Source organism: Camelus dromedarius, chromosome 5 (assembly GCF_036321535.1).
Source record: "Camelus dromedarius isolate mCamDro1 chromosome 5, mCamDro1.pat, whole genome shotgun sequence".
Taxonomy (NCBI): domain Eukaryota; kingdom Metazoa; phylum Chordata; class Mammalia; order Artiodactyla; family Camelidae; genus Camelus; species Camelus dromedarius.
Window position 1 is genome coordinate 21,547,343 of NC_087440.1, and position 27,973 is coordinate 21,575,315.

At 58.1% G+C, this 27,973-nt stretch overlaps 1 protein-coding gene across 1 annotated transcript in view; it reads left to right on the forward strand.

Annotated features, from left to right (window-relative positions):
- The window catches only part of SPTBN5 (spectrin beta, non-erythrocytic 5), a 46,249-nt gene that overhangs the window by 8,716 nt on the left and 9,560 nt on the right, over positions 1-27,973 (forward strand). Inside the window, 42 exon segments of the mRNA XM_064486363.1 lie at positions 154-292; positions 406-638; positions 895-1,048; positions 1,134-1,334; positions 1,415-1,621; positions 4,254-4,454; positions 5,162-5,314; positions 6,171-6,301; positions 6,515-6,754; positions 7,047-7,334; positions 8,382-8,625; positions 8,777-8,916; positions 9,116-9,215; positions 9,961-10,131; positions 10,626-10,790; positions 11,244-11,458; positions 11,836-12,019; positions 12,252-12,452; positions 12,703-12,819; positions 13,874-14,031; positions 14,436-14,571; positions 14,819-14,964; positions 15,690-15,804; positions 15,906-16,016; positions 16,235-16,414; positions 17,623-17,826; positions 18,010-18,159; positions 18,376-18,480; positions 18,896-19,063; positions 19,582-19,731; positions 19,886-20,077; positions 20,307-20,402; positions 21,895-22,010; positions 22,093-22,207; positions 22,988-23,101; positions 23,316-23,437; positions 23,686-23,848; positions 24,083-24,271; positions 24,547-24,624; positions 25,212-25,384; positions 27,302-27,392; positions 27,537-27,683. Coding sequence (XP_064342433.1) covers positions 154-292; positions 406-638; positions 895-1,048; positions 1,134-1,334; positions 1,415-1,621; positions 4,254-4,454; positions 5,162-5,314; positions 6,171-6,301; positions 6,515-6,754; positions 7,047-7,334; positions 8,382-8,625; positions 8,777-8,916; positions 9,116-9,215; positions 9,961-10,131; positions 10,626-10,790; positions 11,244-11,458; positions 11,836-12,019; positions 12,252-12,452; positions 12,703-12,819; positions 13,874-14,031; positions 14,436-14,571; positions 14,819-14,964; positions 15,690-15,804; positions 15,906-16,016; positions 16,235-16,414; positions 17,623-17,826; positions 18,010-18,159; positions 18,376-18,480; positions 18,896-19,063; positions 19,582-19,731; positions 19,886-20,077; positions 20,307-20,402; positions 21,895-22,010; positions 22,093-22,207; positions 22,988-23,101; positions 23,316-23,437; positions 23,686-23,848; positions 24,083-24,271; positions 24,547-24,624; positions 25,212-25,384; positions 27,302-27,392; positions 27,537-27,683 — 6,703 coding nt within the window.

Sequence of the window (27,973 nt, forward strand, 5' to 3'; positions counted from 1 at the left end):
CCCCAACTGCCCCAGGCTAGGATGCTCACAGCCCCAGCCACGGAACTCAGGCCCCTCCAGCATAGCCAAGACCCACCACCACCAACTATGCACCCCGAGGTATCTTCCATGCCCCAGTCCTGTGGACATCACCCTAATTCTCGTGTCCCCCAGGCAACTGGAGATCACTCAGCGCTGGGAGAGGCTGCTTCAGCGTCTCCAAGGACAGAGGAAGCAGATGGCAGGCATGCAGGCTGTGCTGAGCCTGCTGCAGGAGGTAGAAACTGCCTCCAACCAGCTCAATGAGCTGCAGGTGGGCTCCGGACCAGCCAACACCTGGGAAACACAGCAGGATGTGCCAGCCCTAGCACTCACGGGGACTCAGCACTCTGGGACTTTAATAACCCCTCGTCCATCCCTGGCCAGGTGCTGGCCAGCTCCACGGCCAGTGGGCAGCAGCTGGCAGAGGTAGTGGAGCTTCTGCAGAGGCATGACCTGCTGGAGGCCCAGCTCTCAGCCCATGGAGCCCACGTGAGCCATCTTGCCCACCAGACAACAGAGCTGGACTCTTCCCCGGGCACTAGTGTGGAGGTGCTGCAGGCCAAGGCCAGGGCACTGGCCCAGCTCCACCAGAGCCTGGTGTCTCTTGCCAGGTCCCGGTAAGAGCTCCCCTGAACTCCCCTAACTTCTCCAGAACTTTCTGTAACCCAAATTACCTCTTGCCCAGGATAAAATACTGCTACCTGCGACTTCCTCTATGCTGACCCTCACCCCTCAAGGCCTCTGTCTCCTCTGTTGAGTCATCCAAGGAAAAGAAAACTCCTGTCTAAGGAGGAGTATCTAAGCCTGGTGGGGAACCCCCTCCCCAAGCCCCATGACTCCCCCAGCCCCTCGAAGGCCCTTACTGTCCCTCAGGAGGGCCTTGCTGGAGCAGACCCTGCAGAGGGCAGAGCTCCTGCACGACTGTGAGGAGGAGGAAGCCTGGTTGAGGGAGTGCAGACAGCTGATGGAGGATGCAGCCCTGGGCAAGGATCTCAGCCAGATCTCAGCGGCTCTGCAGAAACACAAGGTACCTGCTACCCTGCGCCCTGTCAGTTCCCCCCTCCCTGCCCTGCCACCCTTCTCAACTAGCTCCTTATTCTGCGCTCCTCCAGGTCCTGGAAGCTGAGCTCTGCCGCCGCCAGGCCTTGTGCGCTGATCTCATGCAGAGGGGACGCGACCTGAGTGCGCACGGGCCCCCAACGCGGCCGGATCCCCGAGAGAGGGCCGAGGCGGTGCACGGCACGTGGCAGCGGCTCCAGGCCCTGGCGGCGGGGCGGGGCGCGCGGCTGCAGGCAGCGCTGCTTGTCCAGCAGGTAGCGGAGCGGGTGGGCAGCGGGCGGCCGGGCGTGGCGTGCGAGGTGGGCCAGTGCCCAGCCTGCCCTCCTCCCCGCAGTACTTCGCTGACGTGTCAGAGGTGGCCACATGGCTCCGGGAGCGGCGGTTGACGCTGGAGAGCTCGTCTTTTGGGCAGGACCAGGCGGCCGCCGAGGCCTTGCTGCAGCGCCATCTGCGGCTGGAGCGCTCCTTGTGGGCCTTCGGGGCCGAGCTGCGGCGACTGGACGAGCAGGCGCGGGAGGCAGCGGCCCGGGCGTCACTCCTGGTGCGTGGGGACCAACTGGGCAGGGACCCAGACCCACAGGCTTCGGATACCAAATGCACGTGCTGTGCCCTTCGTCCCTCGGTCACACAGAGGGTGGAAATGGGAGGGCTTTTGTGGCCCCTGAACCGGAAATTGCGGGCTTTCTCTGGGCTCCAGGGTGCACATCCCTCCTCAGCAGCATCTCCCCTGCCACCCACCTCCCCCAACCCCGCCTTGAGTTAGTGGAGTCCTGTCTGCCCATGATTGGAGGCCATCCAAGTGTAGTTTGGTGTTGCTCACTTCGTCCACCAGTTTCCAGGCACTGTTCAGGTTCCTCCAGGAGTGTCCCTTTACTGTCTCCACCAGGCCTAAGACTGACCCTTCACCTGCAGCCCTGTTGAGCTCTCTCTCCTGACTTGGCCCTTGTAGGCTTTGGGTGGCTTAATCACTACAGCAGACTGCTTTCTGAACCCCACCTCTGCAGTTCATTAAGCCTACAGTCTTTAAAAAAACATACCTACCTGGTGGGCAGGTTGATCCAGCCCTATGAGGGTTTATGCTTATCTTTCAAGAAGCATATATGTAGCTCAAGATGTGTAAATCATGGCCCTCAGACCCTGTGCTCTCATTTGGCCCCTTTACTCATCCTAAGGAAGCACCATGTCCCGCACACCCTCCCTCTGCCCAGCCATGTCCCATGCACCCGCAGAGCTGCAGCTCAAGTCCTCATATCTTAGGACGGGGCCTGGTGGCTAGTCGGCAGCTGACTGGGGTTCTGGTCCTGGTCCTGGTCCTGACTACCAGGACCAGACTACCAGGTCCGAAAGGTCTATGATTCTAAGTTAGCTGAAGTTGAGCTAACCCTTTTCCTTTGCGTTTATTTATTCCCTGGAGCACACAATTAACAATTTTTGAAAATAGATTCACAGTGTGTTAGAAGTAGTCTGGTCCAGCCCCCTCACTTTACAGATGAGGTAACCAAGTTCCACAGAGACCAAATTCCTGCCCTAAGACCTGCTGGAGAGGCCTCCCAACTCCTGGTCCAGGGCTGTTTCCACCTTATCCCTCACTGTGTAGCTATGATGTTTAGCTCCTAGCCCTTGCATTATACTAACGCATATTGCTTTTGGTATTGCCTTCTTCCTGTTCTGTGTGGCCTGCTTGAGTTAATTTTTTAAATGAATGAATGCAAGGAACCTTATCCTTCTTTTGTGTCCTCACCTGCCCAGCCCCCTTGGCATTGATAGAGGGGTTACTCCTTGTCCCTGGTATTTTCAGACCCTTGCTTTGCCTAATAATGCTGGTGGGTTGGTGCAGAGATGCCCTCTCTGCTGGGAGTAGGCGCCACTTTGGCAGCTAAGCAGAGCTTTCCCTCCTCCATACAGAGGGAGCCCCCAGAAGGCTGGAGCAGAGTTGATGGGCATGCGACCGGGAGACCCCAGGTTGGAACCCGCATTTTGGCAGTGCCGGGAAGCCAGCACCAGGCAGAGTGCCCTCAGGACCAGATGAGCTTCATCTGCAGAGGTACAAGGCCAAGACCCCATGTGGGAACCTTAACAGAGCTTCATAAATTTATTCCATGTGGTTCTCTGTGGCATCTCTAAGGACTGAAGGGAGGAAGTTAAGGAAAGGCCACTTGGGGCTCAGCAGAAAGATGTGGAGCTGTCTGAAATTCTGAGTCTTCCTTTTTTTCCCCCCTTTCCAGTCTCTTTTGGGGGGAATCGGGGGAGGTAATTAGGTTTATTTATTTATTTTTGGAGGAGGGACTCGGGATTGAACCCCGGACCTTGTGCATGCTAAGCATGTGATCTACCACTGAGCTACCACCAGCCTCCCACCAAAGAGGGAGGAATGGATCTGAACAACTCTTTTTTCCCCCATTTTCAGTCTTTCTCTGTGCCTATTCCTTTTCTTCAGTCCCCTCAAGCTGCCAGAGGCACAGAGGGATGGAGGCAAGATGCTCATCCTCCCCCCTCAGAAGAGCCAGCCTGTTGCTTCCCCTACCCATCTCTGCCCCAGCTCCTGCCACCAGAACCACTTTGCCTCCCACTCTGCAAATGCTACTCCCCCAGCAGGGCTCACTGAGGCCTACCTTGTCCTTGAAATCTTTCCCAGCAGCCCCAGACTGTTCCAGTCATCCCCTCCGCCCGCCCCTAGACACCCCCATAGTATTTATTTCACACAGTGCACATTCAGCTTATCTCTGCACAGTCCTGGGAAGTATCCCTCTGGCTCCGAGTCTGTGGGCTTGCAAGCCTGAGAAGATTGTAAGCCCCTGGACAGGAAGTCCCGCCCCTCATCCTCTTCTAGCCCCCACAGGGCTAAGTAATAAATAATCCCCCAGCCCGTCCCCACTGGCCAGCTCCCAAATCAAGCAAAGGAGCAGGACCAGCACGGCCCTTAGAACCTGTGCTCCCGCAGGGGCGCGCTTCACCCAGCTCCCAGGAGAGGCCCTGCAGCCCCTGTACCACATGGGGCCCGACACCTGGGAACTGAAGGACTGGAAGGGCTGCCAGGCCACAGTGCCCATCGGCCCCATCATGGAACAGAAGTCCCAGGTACCGCCACTGCCTCCTCACCCCCACCAAGCCTTCTGCTGCTTGCCGGGAGTTCCCTCCAGACACACTGCCCTCTATCTACCCTGTCGGCACAGGTGGTGTCTGCCCTGAGCTCTCCAAGGGAAGGCCCAAGAAACCCAGTGGCCTGGCATGAGGTTTCCTGCTACTCTGGCCCCCGGGGCAACCAGGAGATGGTCCTCACAGATGAGCCTGACCCAGACTTTGACCCTAACACCATCCTCCAGACACAGGACCACTTGAGCCAGGACTATGAGGGCCTACGGGCTCTGGCAGAGGTAATGCTCCTTGTTCAAGAAATATTCACGTTGCCACTCCTCTGTACGAGACCCTGAGCTGTGAGCCCAGGGACGGAGCAGTGACTGGCCGTGCGCCCTGCCCTCGGGGAGTTTATATCATGGCTGAGAAGATGTGAAACAACTCGTTAGATGGATGGGGGTGTGATGGGAGCGTGAGAGGGCAGCCCAGGTCAGGCTGGGGTGTGGGGGTAGGCGTCTCTGAGAGAAGGACATTTAGGCTGAGACTTGAACAGTGAGAAGCTGGGAGCAGGTGGAGCTAGGGGGAGGGCAGGTGGAGAGAGCGGGGAGGAGTGTTCTAGGCAGGACCTGTGCAAGGCAGGAAAGAGGCCCAGTGGAGGAGTGAGGGCCAGGGTGCTTGGGGCATAGCAGTAAGGCCAGGGAGTAGCAAGTAAGTGGCTAGAGGAGAGCCCGAGAGGAGCAGGGCCGGTGAGCGGGCCCTGTGGGAGAAGCATGGCTTGTTCCTGAGAGCCAAAGGGCATGAGCAGGACAAGATCTGAAGAGTATACACTGCCGGGGCCCTCTGCCCTACGCCAGCTCCTTGCCCTTACCTCTGACAGAGGGCACAGACCCAGCAGGGGGACAGGGACCATTTCTGTCCCAGCTCTGGGCTCTGCTGGCATGGGGGGTGATAGTGACCTCCTCTGAGCACCCGGTGATGGGCACTGACCTCTGGGCCGGCCTCTTAGCACCACAGGGCCCGGTTGGAGGAAGTGGTGGCCCTGTTTGGCTTCTATGGCTCATGTGGGGAGCTGCAGTCCTGGCTGGAAACCCAGACAGCCCAATTCCGAATGCTGCGGCCCCAGGCCGACAACTTGGAGGTCATGCAGCTCAAGTATGAGGTACAGTATGGGGAGCCTTAGCTGCCTGGCCCCACTGCCCCTCCATATTCCTGTCCTCCCCCCTCCCCACCTTGCCTCTGCCTCCCTGCTATTCACTCCTTGCCTCAGGGCTCCGGGTTAGATGTGGTCCTGGCAGGGAGGGAGCTGGCCTTGAATTTTTCTTAATTGAGGTATCTTTCGCACACAATATTATATTATTTCAGATGTCCAACATAATACTTAAGTGTTTGTATATATTGGAAAATGATCGCAACAATAAATCTAGTTAATATCCATCACCATATATACAGTTATGGAATTTTTCCCTAGTGATGAGAACTTTTAAGATTTACTCTTTTACCAATGTTCAAATATGCAATACAGTATTCTTAACTATAGTTGCCATGCTGTACATTACATCCCTATGACTTATTTATTTTATGACTGTAAATTTGTACCTTTCAAACTCTCTTCACCCATTTCACCCTCTCTCCACTCCTCTCCTCTGGCAACCACCAGTCTGTTCTCTGAATCTATAAGCTTGTTTTTTGTTATTGTTGTTTTGGTTTGGTTTGGGGGGTTTTTTGTTGTTTTTTTTTTTTTAAGATTTCACATGTAAGGAAGATCATATGGTATTTGTCTTTCTCCATCTGACCTGTTTCACTTAACATAATGCCGTCAAGTTCTATCCACATTGTCCCTGACCTTGAATTTTTAAAGGATCCTCCTAGGCCTTTAAGGGTGCAGATCACTGTCCTTTCAAAGGAATGCAGCTCAAACATCTCTGTAGCAGAGCATATCTGAGGTCATTCCTAGTCTTAAGGGGAGTGTGGAAAGAGAAAAAGCCCCCTCAAGGCCTGGAACCTCCTTTCCCCAGAACTTCCTCACTACCCTGGCTGTGGGAAGAGGCCTCTGGGCTGAGGTTAGCAACTCCGCTGAGCAGCTGAAGCAGAGATGTCCTGGAGACTCCCCCCAAATCCAGCAAAAGCAGGAGGAACTGAGCCAAAGGTGAGAATGAGGAAGGAGTGCAGGATAAGAGGGGAAGGCTGGATGCAGTGCCTGGGCCTGAATGTCTGCTCGCCTGACTCCCGGACGTGTCAGAGACAGAGGGCGTGGGGACAGCCAGCCTGGCAGCCTCTGTCATGTGAGCCTTTGGCCAAGGCCCCAGGATGGATGGGGAGGTGCCCCTGTGATGGAGACATCCCTGTTCCCTCTGCCCAGGTGGGAGCAGCTGGAGGCCCTGAAGAAAGAAAAGGAAACACAGCTGGCATGCTCCATGCACATGTGCAGTTTTCTGCAGGAGTGTGGATCCACACGGGTCCAGCTGCAAGACATGATGCTCCAGCTAAAAACCCTGGAGCTGGGGCGCTTAGAGGACAGCCACCACATCCTGCAAGTGGACCGGCAGAAGATGCTAGCGCTGGAGAGAGGCATTCACTATCTGCAAAGGGCAGCGATCAAGTACGGCCTGGGTTTGGCACAGTGAAGGCCTGAGCAGGGTTGTGAAATGAGGAAGAGGGCAGAAACTGGAGTGGGGAGGATGGGCAAGATGTGCTGTCCAAAGGGCAGGGACACAGGTTGGGGAACCACGTGAGGAAATGCTCATGGTGCAGGGGAGAGCCACACATGCTTGCTGCCCCTGGGTCGAGGGCGAGGAGGGGTTTAGAGTTGCCACCACTTTCCCTGGGGAACACAGCCCTGGGCTCTGGGTCCAGGGCGGCACACTGACTGGGCGGTGGGCCTTGTCTCCCAGAGTCAAGGAGTTGGGCCCCGCAGAGAGCCAGTCCCTAGAGGGACAGGTGGAGGCGCTGCAGGGGCTGCTGGAGCAAGTGCAGCAGCAAGGGGCCCAACGGGCCCGGGCCCAGGCCGAGGCGCAGACCCGCCAGACCTTCCTGCAGGACAGCCGGCGACTGCTGCTGTGGGCGGACAGCGTCCGGGCTCGGCTGCTCAGCGAGGAGGATGCAGCGGACGTGGCCTCAGCCCAGCGGCTGCTGGGGGAGCACCGAGACCTGCTGGAGGAGATCCGCCTGCTGCAGGAGAGGTCAGGACAGGAGGGCAGACAGGGCACACTTCAGGCTGGCCACGGCTGGTGGGGATGGGGCACCAGAAAGGGAGAGGCATGAAGCAGCTTGCACCCAAGGGAGTGGCCCGGGCTGGTGTCTGGCATGGTGCTTGAGGCAGGTTTACAAAGAGTAGGGTCTAACCAAGGACTTGTCAGGCATCCTACATACTTTGGGGAGGGACCCAGAGCAGAATCTGAGCTTCCTAGAAGGTTCTGTCCAGTCCAGGCCTGACCATACCCCATCCAGGTGGGCCTGGTGGATTGCTTTGCCAGGGAGGCCTAGCCTCCACACCTATTATGAGTAATGAGGACCCCACTGGCCCCTGGAGTCAAATGGCTCAGGGCCCCCCTGGGACACCTAGCTCCTTGGTATGGCGATGCCACCTCATTTCCTGCAGGGATGATGGTTCAGGCCTGTCAGGCAGGCAGGGCCACTGCAAACAGTCTGCAGGCTGTGCCTCACATGAAGGAGCCTGACAGGTAGCCAAGCAGGCACTGAAATACAGCCCGGCCCCTGCTCGCTAGACTCTGTTACCCACTTCAGGGCTGCATCAGCTCAGGGAAGGGGAGCCTTTTCCTAATTCACACAAAGGTGTTACCTGTTCCCAAGCTGTGAGTCTATGGGCTGCACCCAGCAGAGAGGGGCACCTTTCCTAATCGCTCCAGGCTCCATTGGGCCCTGCAGTCGGGCAGGGAAGTGGTTTGAGTGATTTTTTTCTGGTTTGTGCTGTCCCAATGTATCCACTTGCCTGGACATCACCGTGAGCATCGCCAACTGAAGCAAAGGTGTGACACGGCAGGGAGCATGGGAACTAGTGAGTCCCGGTGCTGTGCTGGGCTTGTTACATTTGATGTCTCACTAGAGAGCCAGGGCACCGCTGTCTTACGGGGCATGTGAACCTCCTGGGCTAACCAGTTACCCTCACATCAGAACTTGAAGATGAAAGAATGTGGAGGCAAGCGGGGAGGAAGGTTGGCCAGAGGAGCAGATAGAGTTTGACCATCTCTGCCTGTTGTCCTGGACAGGCTGCAGCAGCTGGAGGCTCAGGGCCAATGCATGGCAGCCTCAGACTCTGCAGACTCCCGAGAGGTGGCCAGTGCTCTAAGGCTCCTGGGCCAGCAAAGCTGGGGGTTGAAGGCCGCCTGGGAGCAGAGACAGCAGCAGCTGCGCGAGGGGCTGGAGTTGCAGAGGTTTGGTCGAGAAGTAGATGGTTTCATTGCCACCTGTGCCAACCATGAGGCCAACTTCCTACAGCTGGACAGCCTTGGGGTACGGAGTTGGGAGTGTGCAGCTGGGGTGCTACTTCCCCAGGAAGTAGGAGCTTAGAAGCCAGGCTGGGAGGGAGGCCTCTGGATTTTCAGTGGGTGAGATGGTGCTGACCCCATTCGCCGAGCCATGACCTCAGTCTCTGCATCCCCAGGAGGACGTGGGGGAGGCCCAGAGCCTGTTGCAGCGGCACCAGGAGTTTGGACAGCTCCTGGGTGCCCTTGGCCTTCGGGCAGAGGATCTACAGGGACGGGGCAAGAAGCTGGCTCAGAGACAACAGCCTGCTGCTCACAAGTGAGCCTGGGCCTGTCTGGGTCGCACCTGCATGCCCCAGGTTTCTTAGCACACCCAGCCTGTCGCTCTGAGGCTGGGAGAGTGTGCAGGGAGTGGGGGCACAGTGGGGCACCCTGAACTTCAGTGGGCCCCACCTTTAGGGTGGGCATCAGGTGGAGTGGAGCCTCCCCATACCCTCCCCTACTCCGCTGCCCTCCAGGGTCAGAGAGCAGCTGCGGAGGGTCCAGGTGCAGTGGATCAGGGTCCAGGAGCGGAGTGAGCAGAGGAGGAGGCAGCTGCTGGCTTCCCTCCAGCTCCAGGTGAGGGGCCAGCCCTGGTGCCCGAGGCCTCCCTAGGGGCAAAGGCTGAGTCCTCTGCCACACTAACAGCTGTGCTATGTGGAGCAATTTACAGGTGACAGAGCACTTCCCCACACATTAATGTCACTGACCCTCCCATCACCTCTTCTGAGACAGGCATTATGGCTCTAATGTTTCCAGATGAAGAAAACTGAGGCTGAGACCACACCGCTCAGAGGCAGGACTGGGCACAAAGCCTAGGCTTCTTGAATAACCCCTCACCCTCCTTCATCCAGTGCTCCCTGCCCCCATGTGTCCCCATTCTAGCCATACTCCAGGCTCTTGCATGGGCCATGGGCTCCAGCTGTAGACTTTAGCTTTGTCAGATATTTATTCTGCCCACATGGGGGCTCAAAGCTGAGCCAGTCCACAGGCCTTCTGGAGCCTAAGCCTGTCTGGATGCAGAGGGCCGTATGTGATCTGATGCAGCTTGAGTGGTGGGGACCTGGCCAAGCGCTCCTTCTCTCTGGGCACAGGGTGCCGTGGGGCCGGACTGTGATTCTCCAGGCCTCTTGAGCTGTTTTCCTTGAGATATTTTTCTCCCCATCTTGGTTTCCCTGTCCCCAGGCCTCGACTCTCTTACACCCTTGGATGGGCTCCTCATCCTGCTCTTCCCCTGGGGGCCCTGAAACCCCTCCCCCAGAGGACCTCATACCTGTCTTCATCCCCGCTCTGTGACACCCACTCTCTCCCTATTCCGGGGCAGGAATGGAAGCAGGACATGGCGGAGCTGATGCGATGGTTGGAGGAGAAGGGGTTGATGGTGGCGGACAAGTGCTCCCAAGAGCCTGGCAACATCCTGTGGAAACTCAAGTGGCACGAAGCAGTTGAGCGCGAGCTGCGGGCCACCCGTGGGCACATGGAGGGCCTGCAGCAGGTGTGGGACACTGGGCACAGGGTGCAGGGCCTACTTGGCTTCACATCTCCAGCTTCACAGCATGTTTTCATGGAACACACTCCCTGAAGGAAGAATCAACCTCACTTACGATGAAATTATGATCCCCTAGCTTTGCCCTTCACTCAGCAGGCGCCCTTGGTCTTGGTACCCAAACTGGCCCAGAAAGTTGCCATCTTCCCTTCCCCTCAACTCTCCAAGGCAGCCCCAGAACCTGCCGCCTCCACCTGAACACAGCCCTTCCCACCAGCAATCTGGTGCCTGCTCCCCCCCACACTATTTGTGGGCATCAGAGAAAAGCCCTCCCGCCTCTGCCCACAGATCTGGGGCCACACAAACAGCCCAAGTCCTTGCTGCCTGTGAAGTGCATATTACAGCCACCCCCACTCCCCGACCCCGCCCAGGCCCAGCCCGCCACTGCCACTCCCGGTACCCGCAGCTCAACAGGATACCCGGGGCCTCTGTGTCCACGGCAGGTCGGGAGAGGGCTGTTGAGCAGCTGGCCCCATGCCCAGGAGGACGTGCAGGCGGCGCTCCAGGGCCTGAGTGGCAAGTGGGAAGAGTTGCACCGCAAAGTGGCGGAGCTTGGGAAGCAGCTCTGGCAGGCTCGGCGACAGGACCAGCTCCTGGGGCTGCTGCAGGTCAGCCGAAGAGAAGGGCAGGGCACGGCAAGGGAGGGAGCCTGAGGCTGGGGTGGGCTGGGAACAGACAGGACAGGAAGGGGAGAGGAGGAGTCTGGGTGGTCTGCTGACTCAAGCGGCCCTGGGAAGTCCTGCAGCTGTGGCGGCCTCTGGCCTCCGGCACATTAAGCCTGGCTTTAACCATCATTGGCCAATCCAGGTTGTCTCCTGTGTGCCCGTGTGTGGTCAGCACAACTTGAGTCCCCCAGAGAGGAAGAAGTGTAAGGGGTCGGGGGTATTCATGAGACTCTGGGACGAGGTTTGGGCACCAAGGGTGGAGGGTGGACAGTGGCAGGGACAGAAGTCCTTGGTGAATCCTGTGTGCTACAAGCCCTGCAGCCTTAGAGCCCAAGAAGGGCTGCCTGCTAGCCTGGACGTGGAAAGCCTAATGCAGCAGCCCACCTCCCTCCCCAGGAAGCCAAAGAGAAGATGGAGCAGCTAGAGGGGGCCCTGCAGAGTGCAGAATTGGGGCAGGACCTGGGCTCGAGCCGGAGGCTGCAGAAACAGCACCGCCAGCTGGAGGGCGAGAGCCAGGCGCTGGCCAGCAAGATGGCTGCCCTCGTCTCCCAGGCCCACCAGGTGGTTAAGTCCCAGACCATCGTGGAGGAAACCCAAAAGTACCTCCAGAGGTACTTGCCTGCTTCTTCTGTCTCCATCCTATCGTGTGTAACTGCCACCATGTGAACATGAGATGGTTTCGCCCAGTGAGCCCAGCAGGGAAACCCTGAGGTGGTCCAAACCTCCTTCTCTTATGAGTAGAGCCATTCCTGGGATAGGAGGATCAGAGACCCCAGCCGGACATCCTAAGCACCCCACAGCCTGAAGCCAGCCAGCTCACCTGGGCGAGAGGTTGCACCTGGGGCCCTCTCCAGCTGCCTCCCCTTCATCAGATGAGGCTTCCGCATCCCCTGCCTCATTCCTCGTGGGTCCCTGGCTGCTCAGAGGAAAGGACTGAGCCTTGGACCTCGCCTGTTCCCAGCCTCTCCCATCTCCTCCCTCCACCCAGGTTCGAGTCCCTGCAGGGACATCTGGCCGCCTGGCGAATACAGCTGCAGGCCTCGGTTGAGCTGTGTCAGTTTTACCACCTGAGTGACACGGAGCTCACATGGGTGGCAGAGCACATGCCAGCACCCAGCGCCAGCTCTGCCAAAGACTTGAATGGTGCCAACAGGCTTCTCCGCAAGCACAAGGTAATGGTCCCAGTTTTCTTCCAGGATCCCTGACATTCCATTCCCAGACCCTAGATGCTCTGCACCGCCACTCCTCAGGGAGCCCTGATTTCCAAGTCCCTGCCTCCAGCCCTTCTCTGCCTGTAAGTTTTGCCATGATTGGGCCCCAGAGCTGCATCCACAGCTCTGTTCTGGGCACAGTGTGGCTAAGGGAACCCTAGAGGCGGCAGCCCCTCATGCTCTTCTTTGGCAGGTACTCTGGGCAGAGGTAAAAGGCCACCAGGGACACCTGCAATGGGTGCTGGGTTCTGGGCAAAGCCTCGCAGCCTCGGGGCATCCCCAGGCCCAGCATATCATGAAGCAGTGCCAGAAGCTGGAAGGCCGCTGGGCAGAGCTGGAGCAGGCATGTGAGGTGCAGGCCCAGCGCCTGCAGCATGTTGTTGCTCTCCAGCAGGTAGGATGCAGAGAGCACGGGGTTGGGGGAGTAGCCAAAGTTGGGCAGCCTCTGTAAGCGAGGTGTGCGGGACCTGGGACTCTCAGGGAGCTGGGTCAGTGGGGAGAAGTCTGGGCCCGGAGCTGCCTGGTGCCCGAGGGCACAGAAGCCTCTTTGTGCTGCCTGCTGGAGAGCAGGGCATGATGCCCTCAAGGGGTGCTGGAGGGGCCCATCTGAGATCGTCCGGGTGAGTTGGCACCATTCTTGGCAGTATTTCCTGGATGTGTCAGAGTTGGAGGACTGGGTGGAGGAACAGTGGCCGCTGGTGAGCGGGCAGGACTACGGCGGGGACGAGACAGTCACCATTAGGCTCATCAGGAAGCACCAGGTACTGTGTCCTGAGCATCCCTGGCGTGGTCTGGACCACAATGATCCCGGGCTGTGAGGAACGCATCTGTCACATGCACAAAGGGCACATCCTGCTTCTCAGAAGCACAGAGCCCTGCTCTTTTCCTGGAGAATGTCCAGCCTCTTCCCCACTCCCACCCAGATCCTCCAGGGCCCCTTGCTCCTCACAGAGCTCCCTTCTTCAGAGGCCACCCCTTTGAGGAGTCCACTCCTCCTCCATCTCTGTAGCAGCCACACTCCTGTGGCCCCAGGATGTCTTTGCCTTCTCTTCCTGCTTCTCCTCCCCAGGCATTTCTCTCTCTCTCAGGATCACCTGTTCCCACCATCCCCACATCTTCTACAGGTTTCTTCCTCCTATAGTTTGAATATCATCTTTTGAATTAACCAAATGCCATTCCGGAAACCTACCTCCCCTCACAAGCATCCCTGATTAAAGCGAGGGAGACCTGTAGCACCCCTCCTCCTTCCTGGAATCTGACTCTCAGAACCGCACACGAGCCCTGGACCCCACAGGAGTCCTGGTTCCTCTGGTCATGGAAGTGTCCTCCTGTCTGGGCATTTCATCTACATAGCCCTAGCGGTCAGTGTTTCAGGGTCCTGTTCCTGAGGACTTTCAGTGAGCCATTCCTCAGGGGCACATCATAGCCCTGGCCTCGTGGAACTTTGACATCCCGGGCATCCTGGGCAGCTTGCTTAACTCTGTCCATTTTCATATTGTGATGCTGGGGCCCAGTACAGTGCCTCCCTTGGCCTGTCTTCCTTGGCCCACGTTACCCAGCATTCACTCTTCCCTGCTAAACAGTGAGCCCTCTGCGGGGGCTCTGTGTCTTCACCTCATGGTATAGTCAGAACTCCATCCCTATTGTGTAGGTGGATGATGGGTGCATGAGTGAGCGGATGGGGTGGGGTGAGAGGATGGGTGAGTGAGCGGGTGGGTGGATGAGTGGAAGGAGAAGATGTATGGGTGTGTTATCAACAGTTGAATGGACAGGTGGGTGGACCTGAGCCTGGCACAGGTCCCTGTGTGCTGGCAGGCCCTGCAACAGGAACTGGCTCATTATTGGAGCTCCCTGGAGGAGCTTGAACAGAGGGCCCAAACCCTCACCGGCCCTGAGGCCCCTGCGCAGCTAGGCGTGGTGTGGGAGAGGCTGCAGGAGCGGCTGCGGGCACTGCAGGAGTTGGCGGCCATACGGTGAGGGTTGCTGTGCCCCAAGCTTTAGGGGCCTAGCCACGGTTGACTGTTTCCATATGGTAACCCTGAGTTCGAAGGGGCCCATGACCCAGGCCCATAGAGCTGTCAGGTGATTCCTTGCTGTGTTGATCTCCTCTTTCCATAATTTCACTGGGCAGGAACTCCTACCCTCTAGCTCCCAACTACCCATCCCTTCCCCACATCCACACCCTTACCTGCCCTACTCTGGATTTCCTATGTTTACTTCTTCCTGAATCCAGAGTCTCAAGCTTGGCCAGAGACCACAAATTTGAATATTGTCTTTTGAGTTAACTAGGTCCTCCTTCAGGTCATCCATCTTGGCTGGGCCAGATGTCCCGGGGTGGGGGGGCTAACTCCTGGGGAACCACGGGCTATCCCCACAGGGACCAGGAGCTGAAAGGAACCCTAAAGCTGCATGAGTTCATGAGGGAAGCCAAGGAGCTACAGGGCTGGCTGGTCAGCCAGAAGCAGGCAGCCAGAGGAGGAGAGAGCCTTGGGGAGGACCACGAGGACGTCCTGGTGAGAAGGGGCCTGGGGCAAGGAGGAAGCCCTGAGGCCAGACACTGCGGGCCAGGGGGCCGGCTGCACTGTGTGGAGAAGGGGCCATGGGTCAGGAGCTGAGGACAGGCCTTCTGACTAGAGTGGGCAGGCACTGCGGCCATCCAACCCACATGGCCCAGACGTCACTGAGGTGCCTCTCTCCCCGGGCCACTTGCTGCCTCACCAGCTAGGGGCCACCCTGTCACCTACTCCCCTCTCTCTTCAGCGTCTCTGCACCAAGTTTGCGAAGTTTCAGCACCAAGTGGAGCTGGGCGGCCGACAGGTAGCAACCTGTCAGCAGCTGGCGGAGAGCCTGCTGGAGCAGGGGCACAGTGCTGCCCCCCAGGCTCGGCAGACGCAGCAGGATCTGCAGTGAGTGCCCGGCGGGCCCGGAGCATTAAGAGAGGGCACGTGCTCCCAGGGTCACCCGGGCTCTGCCTGCCCCTGAGGTGTCTTTCTGTAGAGGGGCCTGCCCCCTGGGAAGCCCAGCCTGCCGCAGGTGGCCTGGGCTGGTGGGGCCGGGAGGCTGGGTGTGCAGGTTAGAGAGCCCTTCCCAGACCCCCAGCAGCACTTTTCCAAACCACTGGCTCCTAGGACTTGGAGGAGTTGCTGTGGGAAGTCTTCCTAGCTGCCTACTGGCTGGTGGGGGGCCTCCCCCAACCTGTGAGCTTTGAGGCAAGGTCGTCCCTGTTCATAACCCGCAGCACAGAGCCTGGTCCAGTGGAAGCCTTAGGAGTTCAGGGAGAGTTTGCTGAGTGAATAAGGATTGGAGAGGAGATGTGGCCTCTGCGCTCGAGTGATTATAATCTCGTTGACCTATTGAGACTCAAAGGCGCAAGATGAACAGAGCATCACAAAGCACAGAAATCAGTTAAGTGCTGAATGTGACAGCAGCAAAGGACTGAATACAAAGCAAAGCTAGAAAGACAGTCTCCAGGAACAGGGCCAGACAGGAGAGGGGGTTAAGAAGGGAAGACTCGGGCCAGTCCTAGATGCAGCCCAGAGAGCAGGTGGGCTGACCAGCCTAGCAGGGGGGTGGAACGAGGTGCTAGGTCAACAGCTGATGTGCTGCGGGTCTCCCACGCACCTATGGGCAGGGCTGCCTGGTCGGAGCTGTGGGAGCTGACCCAGGCCCGTGGCCGCCGGCTCCGAGATGCTGAGATCACCCTCAAAGTTCACAGAGATCTGTTGGAAGCCCTCACCCAGGTCCAGGTGTGAGCCTGGGGGGAGGAAGGGGGTCCTTTCTAGAAGTGGACCCAGGCTCAGCACCCCACTTTCCGTTCCTCATCCCCTTGGCCATCTCCTTTCCTCAGGAGAAAGCCACCAGCCTCCCCTGTGACGTGGCCCAGAACCTGTGTGGGCTGGAGGCCCAGCTGAGGAGGCACAAGGTGCTGGAGCTTGAACTTGTGGGCACTGAGCAGCAGGTGAGCCCAGGTCTGGCCGCCTCTCCTACTGCAGGCCCCGCAGACCCCCTCAGGCCTGCCCATCTGCTCTCTAACTTGTCCCCACTCCCTCAGGGCCGCCATTTGGGCCCATTGTGCATGGCAGGGCATGACCCCAGGAGGGAGCTGTGGGACAGGCAGGCCCTTCAGCCTCTAGGAGGACTCCCTCCTTCCCTCCCTACCCTCTACCCTGTCCCCAGCTGCAGGAGCTGCTGGAGGCTGGAGGCACCGTGCAGAAGCTGGGCCCCAGGCCTCAAGCCCACGCGGTGCAGCAGAGGCAGCGGGCTCTGGTGCAGGCCTGGGAGGCCCTGAAGCTGCATGTGGAGCAGCGCCGGGCCCGGCTAGAGCGGGCAGGGCTCCTGGCCCACTTCCACACAGCGGTGAGCCATCATTCCCCAGGGCAGCATGTGTGTGTGTGTGCACGCGTGTCTGTGTTGCACCATGAGTGTGCAAGCACTACTGAGGCCCTCCAGCTCCAGATGGAAGACGAGTGTAGACACGTGCGATGTCCATCTGGCTGGTCAGAGGGCTGAGCATGGGGCTCAGCAGTGACTCCTTAGGTTTAGGTCACCGCCTGGCCAGGTAAGTGACAGCACAGTCAGGAGACAGGGGTCCCAGCCAGAGTTTGGGAGGAAAAACAGCCCAGGAAAGCCCGTAACTGGAGACTCAAATGTCCTAGACAGTGACCTCTGGATCAGCCATCTTTTTAACCTCTGTGTTAGGCTCTCTGCTAGGAGCTGTGGGTGGGGAGAGGAGGATGACATGGAGCCTATGAAAGATGGGACCACTGCCGTCAGGGAGCCTGTCTCGCTGGGGGATAAGCCTAACACCCCAGAGAGTCAGATGGGGACAGCGGGCCTGGCCCTGGGCTCTCCCAGGAGTCCCCATGTCCCAGTGCCTGGTAGGCTGCAAGGCCCAAAGTGTGACACTGCAGAAAGGCTTGCATTTAGAGACCTAACTCTGCCACTTTCTAGCAGCGTGGGCTTGAGCAAGGCACTTACCCCTAGCTTGTTACCCACTGTGTGTGAGCGCTTGGAGATTTCAAAACTCTCGCACACACGTGCCATTTACCCTTCTTCATCTGTGCAATGATTTTGGACAAGGCTCCGAGGCTCTTCCAGCTCTAACATGTGTTTGCACACAAATCGGTAGAAGGCCACTTGTGAGTGTTGAACTGGAGATTCAGAGGACAAGGCAAGTCGGGGCCAGGGAAGGCTTCATGAGGCAAAGAAGGCCTCAGTCCTTGATGAATGTGTGAGCTTGGAAGGGATGGAAGGCAGGAGAAGAACTTCTAAGCAAGAAAGGCAGTGAAAGCAAAGGATGGAGAGAAGTCTCGGTGTGGGTGAGGAGGAGGCTGGTCTGGCACCTGTGGAAGTTCAGTGGCCCTGGGAGCACTGGGTTGGATGGCAGCAAGGGAACCAGGTGACCCAGGGCCCTCACCTGAGGCTCTGACCTGGGACGCCTTGGGGCCACTCCAGTACGTGCGTGGATCCACGTGGGCTGTTGTCGTGCCTCAGAGCCTTGTTCTCTGCCACCCAGCCCATCCCAGCCTGCACCCTACTCTCTCCCTCATCTCCCTGGGATCCAGGTGCAGGACTACACCTCTTGGGCGGCCAGCATGTGGCAGGAGCTGCAGGTGGAGGAGAGCTCCCAGGAGCCCAGCAGCAGCCTGCTAAAGCTCAGCACCCACCACCAGCTTCGGGCAGAGCTGGAGGCCCAGGAGGAGCTGTACCAGCGCGCCGCCCAGCTGGGCCAGCAGGCGCTTCTGGCTGCCGGGACTTCCGGCAAGGAGGTGGGCCCCCTTGTCTAGTGCCCCCTCAGCCTATCCTGGCCAAGCCTACACCTGACGACTGTGCTCACACCCTGCCCCGCTGTGCCACACCAGCCTCTCCTCGGAGGCTTCCCTCAGCATCCACTTCTGTCTGGTCCACGTGGCTCTCCTGAGCGCAGGCTCCCTCTACTTGCCCATCCCCAGGTCCAGGAAGGGCTGCGAGCCCTGCGGGACAAGCGAGAGCAGGTGTTCCAGGCCTGGGAGCAAAAGCAAGAGAGGCTGCAGGCCGTGCACCAGGAGCAGCTCTTCCTCAGAAAGTGCAGCCACCTGGACCAGATCCTCACCGCCTGGGAGGCAGGTGCCCTCATCCTGGAATAGGCATACCTGCCTCCTAGAGGGCCCTCTCCTCCCTCACTCGCTCTCTTGCTTCCTGGGGCTTCTGGTTTTTTCCCTGATACAGAGCCCAGGGGCTGTTCACTGCCTTAGCCCAGATGGCTGCAAATGGGGAGGGGGGCTGGTTGTCTGGATAGTCCCTGATGGCCCCTTTGACTTTTCTGTGGGCTGATCCAGGTCATCCTGAAAACCAGTGCCCTGGGGAGCTCAGTGGAAGAGGTGGAGCAGTTGATCAGCAAGCATGAGACCTTCCAGAAGGTGCTGATGGCCCAGGATGAGAAGGTAATGGGTCCGGGGAGTCCTGCATGTGGTCAGAGGTGGGTGGTGGGAGTCTGGGAAATTTGGAGAGTTCTTAATGGGGAATTCAGGGTGCTTGGTGTGAACCCACAGGTAATGCTTATGTCTGGGGGTGGCCTGTGGGGCTAGGGGAGCCTGGTTGGGGCTGACTGTGCAGAGTTGGACGTGTGGTACAAGAGGAGGGCCTGGGATGGGGTGAATCACACTGCAGGGACACAGAGGCCACTTGGTTCCATATCACATGGTCACTGGGGAGCTGGGGGGTAGTGCTGGGAGGACTGGGCAGCCCTAGGTCACGCAGGGCTGAGGGCAGGGCTTTCCTTAGGGCCAGCCCCTGCTCCAGCCTCCCCTGTATGGTAAACAGTGGGCTGTGTCCCCCGTCCTACCACCCTGCCCACAGGAGGCAGCTCTGCGTGAGCAGGCGAAGATGCTTGGGGGCCCCAGGACGCAGGACATGCTCCACACAGTGCTGGAGCACCGGGCTCGGGTGAAGAAGCTGGTGGAGAGCCGGGGACACACCCTGCACACCTCCCTGATGATGGGTGCCTTCACCAGGGCCACCACCCAGGTCAGAGGGCCACCCCAGCCCAGTGCCTGCCACCTGGGCACATTTTACAGTTTGCAAATGATGTTCGCCTTCAAGGGCTCATTCAGGCCTCACCACAGCCCTGTGATAAGGACACTGAAGTTTGGAGAGTTAAATGGCTTTCCCAGAGGCCATACTGGAGCCCAGAACATTTGATTTGAAGACCCTGTGTGTGGAGACCCCTCTGCTTCCTAAGCTCTTGAAGAGCCAGAACATAGAGAGGTGCTGAGGGGGAGCAGAGCAGTCTAGGAACCTAGGACAGGCAAGCTGAATCTCTAAAATGAGATCCCACCCAAGGTCCCTGCTCAGCCCTTTCCTGTGGCTGGGGGACCAGCTGGGCCTGGGGGTGTCTTCCTGGGCTCAGACCATTGAATCTCATTTACCGGACACTGCCCAGCCCAGTAGTCAGCTACCTGGGCATGGCTGAGGGCAGGAGTAGGGGATGTCTCTGAACTGAGGCAGCATCAGCATCATGAGATTCATGTCCCCACCCCCGCCAGGCTGAGGACTGGATCCAGGAGCGAATCCAGTGGCTGAAAGAGCCAGTCCCTCCTGGGGACTTGAAAGATAACTTGAGGCACCTGCAGAAACACCAGGCCTTTGAGGCTGAGGTCCAGGCCCATGAAGAGGTCATAACCTCTGTTGCCAAGGTAACAGCCAGGCCCTTAGCCCCACCCTGCCCCAGAGGGAAGACTCTAGGATGGCCAAAGGGAAAGGTCTGGGGGGGGGGAGCCTGTGATGGAGAAAAAGCAAGCAAGAGAAAGGGTGACAGTCAAGATCTCTTGGTGTCCCCTCTCTTCCCAGGAGGGCGAGGCTCTCCTGGCACAAAGCCACCCTCGGGCGGGAGAGGTCTCCCAGAAACTGCGGGAGTTGCAGGAGCACTGGGAGAAGCTTAGACAGACGGTGGCTCTCCGGGGCCGGGACCTAGAGGACAGGCGGAACTTCTTGGAATTCCTGCAGAGAGTAGATGGTACAGAGGCCTGGATCCAGGAGATGGTGAGACCCAGCTGAGCAAGGACAGAGCCAGGGTGGGGCTGTGGGGCTGACAGGTTGGGGAGGGAGCCCCAGGCCTGCAGCTCCCTGCCTGATAGGAGGGAGCCCCAGCAGGAAGTTCCCAAAGCCTCCACCTGCCCCTCCACAGCCCCAGCAGCTGGGTGCCTGAGGGATGGGTGCACCTGGGCCCGGATGCTCAGAGTGCAGCCTTCCGGACACTTGGCCTCCACAGGAGGTGACGGTGGACGTCGGCGACCTGGGCCAGGACCTTGAGCACTGCCTGCAGCTCCGCAGGCGGCTCCACAAGTTGCAAGGAGTCTGGGCCGGGGTAAGGGGGCCCCACGGGGGAGAGGTAGGCCAGTGCATCCCCGCATTGGGAAATGCAGCTCAGAGCAGTGACCGAGCACGGGCTCTGGGGCCAGATGTGAACTCTCGTGTCGGCTTTGCACTTACAACCTGCACATGCTTAGGCAGGTGCCCTCACCTCTCCGAGCCTCAGTTTCTTCATCTTTAAAATGGGGCTACTGCTTACCTCATAGGTAAGGGAGCCTGTATGTGTGATGGTGGTGGTTACACTAATCTGTATATATAATAAAACTGCCTAGAACTATGCCACCCACACACACAGATGTGTGCATGTAGAAACTGATGAAGTCTGAATGAAGTCTGTAGTTTAGTTAACATTTGTACTGAAGTCAGTGTCCTGGTTTTCATATTGTACTGCAGTTACATAGGATGTTACCATCGTGGGTAGCTGGGTGAAGGTGACATGGGACTTCTCTGTACTACTTTTGCAATTTCATGTGCATCTGCAATTATTTCAAAATTTTAAAATAAAGAACACACACGTCTGGGCGTAGTGGACAATCAAAAAACTGCAGCTGCTCGTTCAGCACTTCAGCACCTGCTCACCCCCCTACCCCAGACACACAATCCAAAAATCTATTTTTCTTATAAGGTATAGAGGAAAGAAATTGGGTAAATGTTTCAGAATCAAGTGTTAGAGCCTAAACACACCAACTTCACCCCCTGAGGTAAGTATGTATGACTTTTTAAAAGCTGCGATGCTCTGATCTAAGATAGCCTTTGCTAATGGTGGAATTTCACAGCCACTGTGCCAGATGCCGTAGTAAAAAGAGCATTAGATACACTTGAGGAGCTGGGCTTGAGTCCTGCCTGTGCCATAAGTTCACCATGTTAGCCTCTGAGCTCTGCTCTGGCTTCTGTAAGAGAGAGCAACCCCCTTCCCTGCCCACCTCGTATGAGACACCTATTGGGAAGTGCTTTGAAAACGTAGACCAATGCAAGGTGCTTTTACAGGGTCAGGATGCCTGCCATCCCACCCAGTGCCACAGACCCCCTCCCCATGTACCCATGAGCCACACCCAGTGTCTAAGCAGTGGCAGCCGAGGCCCAGTGACTCCCAGGGGTGGGGACACCCAAACCCCAGGGGGCTGGCACTCACCATTTCCTTCTACACTTTCTTTGCTTTTCTTATCCTGAGAAGCTTCATTGCAACTTTAAAAGCTTCTGTTCCTCTGTGCATGCCTGCCCTCTCCCTCCTGCCTGGTCCTGACCTGGGGAGCATATTTTCCAGCCTTAGAGACAGCCCTGGGGCTACAATCCCCAAGTGGATCTTCCTCACTGCACCCGGCATGCGGTGGGATGTCCACAGCTGAAGCAGCAGCTGCCTCCACTCCCCAGACATGTTATTCCTCGTGCTGTTCTGGGACCAAGCAAACCCTCCAAGTGCTGACTACAGTGCAAAGAAGGGTCTCAGAGCAGGTGCTGCCAATGCCCTCACCCCGCACCCCCCACAGGACACGGTGGATGACGCCCGCATCAGGATTATCAACGACTTGTCACTACAGCTCAAGAACCGGGACCCCAAGCAAGTCAAGACCATCTGCCAGCGGCGACACCAGCTCAACAGCAGGCCAGTCTCTGAGCCGGAAGCAGTGGGGCTGGAGACGGGCTGGAGGGTCACCTCAGACTCAGCCTTACACCCTCTCTGCCAGGTGGAACAGTTTCCATGGCAACCTGCTCCGGTACCAGCAGCAGCTTGAAGGGGCTCTGGAGATACATGCATTGTCCCAAAAGCTGGGTGACATCACTGAGCTGATTAGGGAGAAGGTAAGCAGTGGAAAAGCCGGTTCAGCCCAGGAGCCAGTGCCGCCTGAGTCTCTGCATCTCTCCCCTCATCCGCCTCTCCTCTTCAGCTGGGTACTGGGAGGCACGTCCCGCCAGGGGGCCATCAGGGGGTCTGCCAGGAGCTCTCGGGGTTAACTCTGGACCTAGAAGCCCCCATTGCATGCTCGGAGGCTGGCCCACCTGGCTCCTTTCTCCCTCAGAAGCACTGTGTCCAGAGGCCAGAGGACCCCCCACACACACTGTTTCCTCTGTTGTCCCTGAGCAAGGCCAGAACCCGCAGGAGGTTTGCCTGCGGATTGTGTCAGCAGCCACAGAGAAACGTGGCCTAGGTGCTGGCAGAGGCCGGAGCGGAAGAGTGGTCTGCAGCCTGAGAAGCCCCCCAGGAAGCAGGTGGTGCCCTGTTCTGGGCACGCAAAGGGCTCTTGCCAGCTGTTCCTACCGCCCCTCTGGTTCCTGCCTCAGCCAGGCCGGTCCGTGCACTGTCCTCGTGAAGGAATGAGAGCAAGTGAGACGATGCATGTGGAGGCACCACCGGTGGAGGGTATTAACTCCAGCTCAAGTCCCTCCTGGGAATCTTCCCCCTCCACAAAAGGAAGGGCCCTCTGGTCAGGGTCAGCGTCCTGCTCCAGCCCACGGAGGACACTGAGAAGGGAATCAGGCTGGGCGCTTGCTTCGCACACAGAAACCCTGTTGCCGGTGACCCATCTGCCATGAGGGAGGAGCTGAAGCAAAGGCCACTGGTAACACCCCATTCCTCTCCAGGCCACCCTGGTCCAGACCCTGGACTACGGGAAAGATCTGGAGGGTGTGCAGAGGCTGATGCGGAAACACGAGCAGGTGGAGCAGGAAATGGGCCTCATCCAGGAACAAGTGGAGGTGTGCAGCTGGGCGCGGAGGTGGGCCCGGGCCCAGGGGACCTCCGCTGTGGGACCCTGGGCAGGCATGTGGTGGCAGGGTGGGGGTCAGGACCTCAAGAGCCAGCCAGATCCACTCAGCTGCACACCCACAGGCTGGGGCCTCTTGCAGCTGGGGCTCCCCTGAGCACAACCTGCCTCCCTGCCCCAGCCCCTGACCCTAGCTTCTCACACAGCCCCTAGAGCGTGAGGTGGGCCGTCTCTGCCAGAGAAGCCCTGGGGCAGCCCACAGCCTCAGCCTCAAGCAGCAGGAGATGATGGACAGCTGGTGGCAGCTCCGGAGCAGGGCCCAGAAGCGGTACAAGCCTGGGGCCTCTTTCCCTCACTGCCCTCGTGGACCCGTCCCCTGTAGCATCCCAGTCCCCAGACTGCCCCTAAGAGTCTTCCTCTGTCCTTGCAATAACCATCTGTATTGTCACCGTATTAATTCCCAGCCCATGGGCCCTTTCTTTGGCTGAGGGGATTCAGGGAGAGAAGGCACCTGTGGGCACAGGGGGAAGGAGGGGCTTGGAGGCCCTGGGACTAGCTAATGACCCTGGTGGACAGGAAGGAGTCGCTGGATGCCTTGCACCAAGCTCAGAAGCTGCAGGTGATGCTGCAGGAATTTCTGGTCTGGGCCCAGAGGCTGCGAGCTGACATGGATGCCCGGAGCACCCCACGCAGCCTTGCGGAGGTCCAGCACATGCTGCAGGAACAGCAGGAGTGCAAGGTGAACGGCCCAGGCCCCGGGGCCTTTCTTGGGATCTCATGTCCTCCCTGGCCTCCCCCTTACTGTGATCCCAATTTTCTCTTGGGTTCTTTCTGCATCAGCTGCCTCTGCCTTTCACCTCTTCCACCCTAATCCCCTCAGCTGTCTTGCCCACCTCTCCTCCTTCCCACTGGGCTTCTTCCCTCCCATTCAGGGAGCCTCAGCCTCTGGGATCTGAGCCCAGTCCTCTTACAGGCCGAGCTGGACTCCCGAACAGACAGCATCAGCCTGGCCCGAAGCACCGGGCAGCAACTGCTTGCCACCGGGCACCCAGCCACCCCCGACATCCGCCAGGCCCTGGCTGGTTTAGACCAGGAGCTGAACAGCCTGGAACGGGCCTGGCAGGACCACCAGCTCCAGCTGCAGCAGGCTTTGGAGCTGCAGGTAGGCAGCCTTCATCCCAACTCTGCCCCTGAGGCCTATGCTAAACCCACTGCCCCTGGTCAAAGCCAAAGCCAGAAAGACTGCTGTACCAGGGGCTTTTCCCACCACCTACCACGCACCATTCAGCTCGTGCGCTGCAAGTCTTCCTGCTGTGGGCTCGTTCTGTTAAGCCAGGCCCCAGCATCCTGGTTTCCCCACTGGGAACCCCAACAGGCTCACTCTCCCTGAACCCTCTGCTCACTTCCTCTTGCCTTTTTCCTTTTCTTTTTCAACAGCTAGTTCTGAGCTCTGTGGAGCAGATGGAAAGTTGGCTCTGCAGCCAGGAAGACTGCCCAGCCAGTGAGGGTCTAGGGGTAGGTGCCCAGCAAGAGTGAGGGAGGGTTTGCAAGAGCAGCATTAGAGATCAAGGCAGACAGTGCTGCCTGAGCTCCCAGGCCAAGGGCATCTCCCAGCCCTCAACCACATGCAGTTGCTTACCCATCCATCACTGGTATTGGTTGTGCACCAGGAGGTGCCGTGGGAGCTTGGAGGGTGAGTGTGTGGCCCTGGACACATTCTTGCCTCCTTCCCAACATGCTTCTCACCTCTGCCCTTCTTACTTCCTTACACCCAGATGTTTGCTTTTCCCACCACTGTCCCAAGCTCTGTGGCAGGAGGGCCTGACCCATGAGGGCGCTCAGAGAATAATCAGGGCTGACTCGCCCTGTGCTGACGTAGCCTTACTGGGAGTGCAGAGGAGGGGGTGTCCCTGTTATATGGAGAAGCTCCACCTGCTCTGGAAATTCTGACTCTTGACCCATGCTTGGTTGAGAATCACTGCCCTAAAGCCAGATACAGCCTGGAGGGATTCGGGGGATGTGTTTGATCAGATGGTTCTAGGTGGGAAAGCAGATAGCTCGGGAGGAGGAGGGGCAGCCCCGTGGACAGCATCAATCCCCAGGACTCCCCGGCCAACGTGGAGACCCTGCTGTGGAAGCACAAGGTGCACGAACGGGAGCTGGAGGCACGGGCCGACAAGATCAGCGCGCTGGAGGCCACCACCCGCAGCCTGCTCCAGGGTGGACAGCCCGAGGCCCAGGGCGCCCTGGGCCGGTGCCAGGCCATGCTCCTGAGGTACAGCGGCTCTGGGGCTAAGGGGTGGTGGGTGGGCTGGCACGAGTGTCTGGCTCTTCCCCGGCTCTTCTGCCTCTTAGCCTGGGCTCCCAGCATTTTCCGGGTGCTGAGGTCGGATGCCAGGACCCCACCACTCCTGGCCCTGCAGTGTGTCAGCCTGCTGAGTCACACAGCACATGGTCACCCAGCTAAGATAAAAGGGACTTTTACAGAGCAGCATATAGTGAGAAACTGAGAGAGAGATGACCTCATGGGATGGCGATACCAGAGCACAGTGGTTAGACAGCTGAGTTTCTGTGCTGCCCACCCACGGTGGGACTTGGGGCAAATTTCTCATGGAGTCTCGTTTCACCATGAGGGGGTAACAGTACCTGCCTCTTAGGGTTGTGGTGAGGATGGGAAAGGGACCCTTGATGTCCTGACGCAGTGCCTGACAGTTGGCAGATTTCTTATGCTCATGTAACTGAAGCTGGCATAGCTATGAGCTCTGCCTTTTTCCCTCATAAAATCCCATCTGGTTCAGCTGCCCCGTCCAGCCCCTCAGGCCAAGGCATATTTGGCCAAAAGCCAGATCCCAGATTGGCAGGGGTCTCCCTCCTTCCCAGAGAGCCCACCAGGGCCCACAATGCTTGTGGCTCCTGTGCTGGAGCCCTGGCGGCCACCCCCTCCTCTTCCCTGCAGGTGGGCCCCACCTGGCTGCCTGAGGTCTTTGACTGACAGATGGCAAACGTTGGTTTGCTGGTCTCTGTCAACACTCCCTCCCCCTAGTCCCCTTAGGTAGTTCCTGGCAGACTTGGCTGCCCCCCAGGACAGTGCCACCCTACCCCCTCCCTCTCAGGCTCCTTGCATCCTCTGAAGCCATTTTCATTCCATCAAGACTCTGCATCTCCCCTGCCCCCAGCCCCCTTTGGCAGCCCCAGCAGGAGGACACAAGCGTTCCCACTCACGCCAGCGTCGGGGCTACACTGGTGGGAGGTGTGTGTGCACCCAGGTGGGGTGAGGGTGAGGGGTGTTAGAACTTCTTTTCCTCTTTAATAGATCTCACTTCTGATGTCTATTTTTGCGCATATGGTAATGGACTTACTATATTTGTACAGAAGTACACACATATATAAATCAGTACAAATATACACACGCACACTTACAAATACATCCCAACAAAGTCGCACTAATAGCAGTGTCTGATCAAAACAGTGATGTAGACACTGAGTTAGTTTGCTAGGGCTGCCATAACAAAATATCGCAGACTGGGTGGCTTAAACAAGAGAAGTTTATTTCTCATAATTCTGGAGGCTAGAAATCCCAAGATCAAGATGTCAGCAGCGCTGGTTTCTCCTGAGGCCTCACTCCTTGCCTTCACACAGTCCGTCCCTGTGTGTGTGTTCCTGTCCTAATCTCTTCTTATAAGGACACCTGTTGTATCAGATTAGGGCCCACCCTAATGACCTCATTTTAACTTAATTACTACTTTAAAGACGTTATCTTCAAAAACAGTCACATTCCGACATACTGAGGATTCGGACTTCAACCTAAGAATCTGCGGAGACACAATTCAGCCCGTAACAGGCACTAATGAAGAGGGGAAGTAGGGTGTGTCTCTATTTCAAAGGAAAGCCCAGGGGTGGGGTATAGCTCAAGCGGTAGAGCGTATGCTTAGCATGCATCGTCTTGCGTGAGGTCCTGGGTTCAACCCCCAGTAACTCCTCGAAATAAGTAAACCCAATTACCTCCCCCCACCCTAAAAAAAAAAAAATTAAAGAAACAAAGGAAAGCCCAGACTCAGGGTATATTGATCCACAAGAAGGGCTGGAAGGGCACGCATGTGCACGCGTGTGTGCATGTGTGCACACACATCCCCGTAGCAGCTCCAGGTCCCAGTGAGCAGACCTGAGGCCCCTGACACCCTCCTTCCGGCAGGAAAGAGGCACTCCTGGAGCGAGCCAGGACCCGTCACCGCCAGCTGGAGGAGCTCAGGCAGCTGCAGGCTTTCCTGCAGGCTTTCTACGAGGTTCTCCTTGGTTGGGGTGGGGAGTGGTTGTGCTGGGGGGGGAAGGAGTTGCCCCAGGAAAAAGCCACCCTTCCCCGGGGCAGCCCAGAGGTGAGGTGGACAAGCACCCTAGGCAGCAGAGCCTGGTCCTCCCTGTGTGCCCAGGTGGCCACATGGCTGAGGGAGAAGAACCTGGTGGCCCTGGAAGAGGGCTGGCAGGACCCAGCCGGGCTGCAGGCACAGTGGCGGAAGCAGCAGAATCTCCAGGCCAAGCTGGATGCGGGTGTGCACCACCAACAAAGGCTGCAGACGGTGAGGCCCTGGGGGCCTGGGCCGGGCTTACTGGCCAGAGCAGGGCAACCCCACAGAGCCCTGGCAACTGGCTCTGAACCACAGCAGTGGATGGCCAAGTTTCAGTGAATGCTTTCTGTTTACAGATGCTGTACTAAGCACCAAAGGGTAGTGAGTCACAGAGGCTTCCCTGGGGCACCCTCTCCAAAAATGGTGCCTTTTCAAGAATTTCAAAGATAGTGTTTTGTTGTGATGGTTTTGAAAACTCTCTTGGAAAGACATCAGAGGAGAGTCAGGGCCCAGCTGGAAGT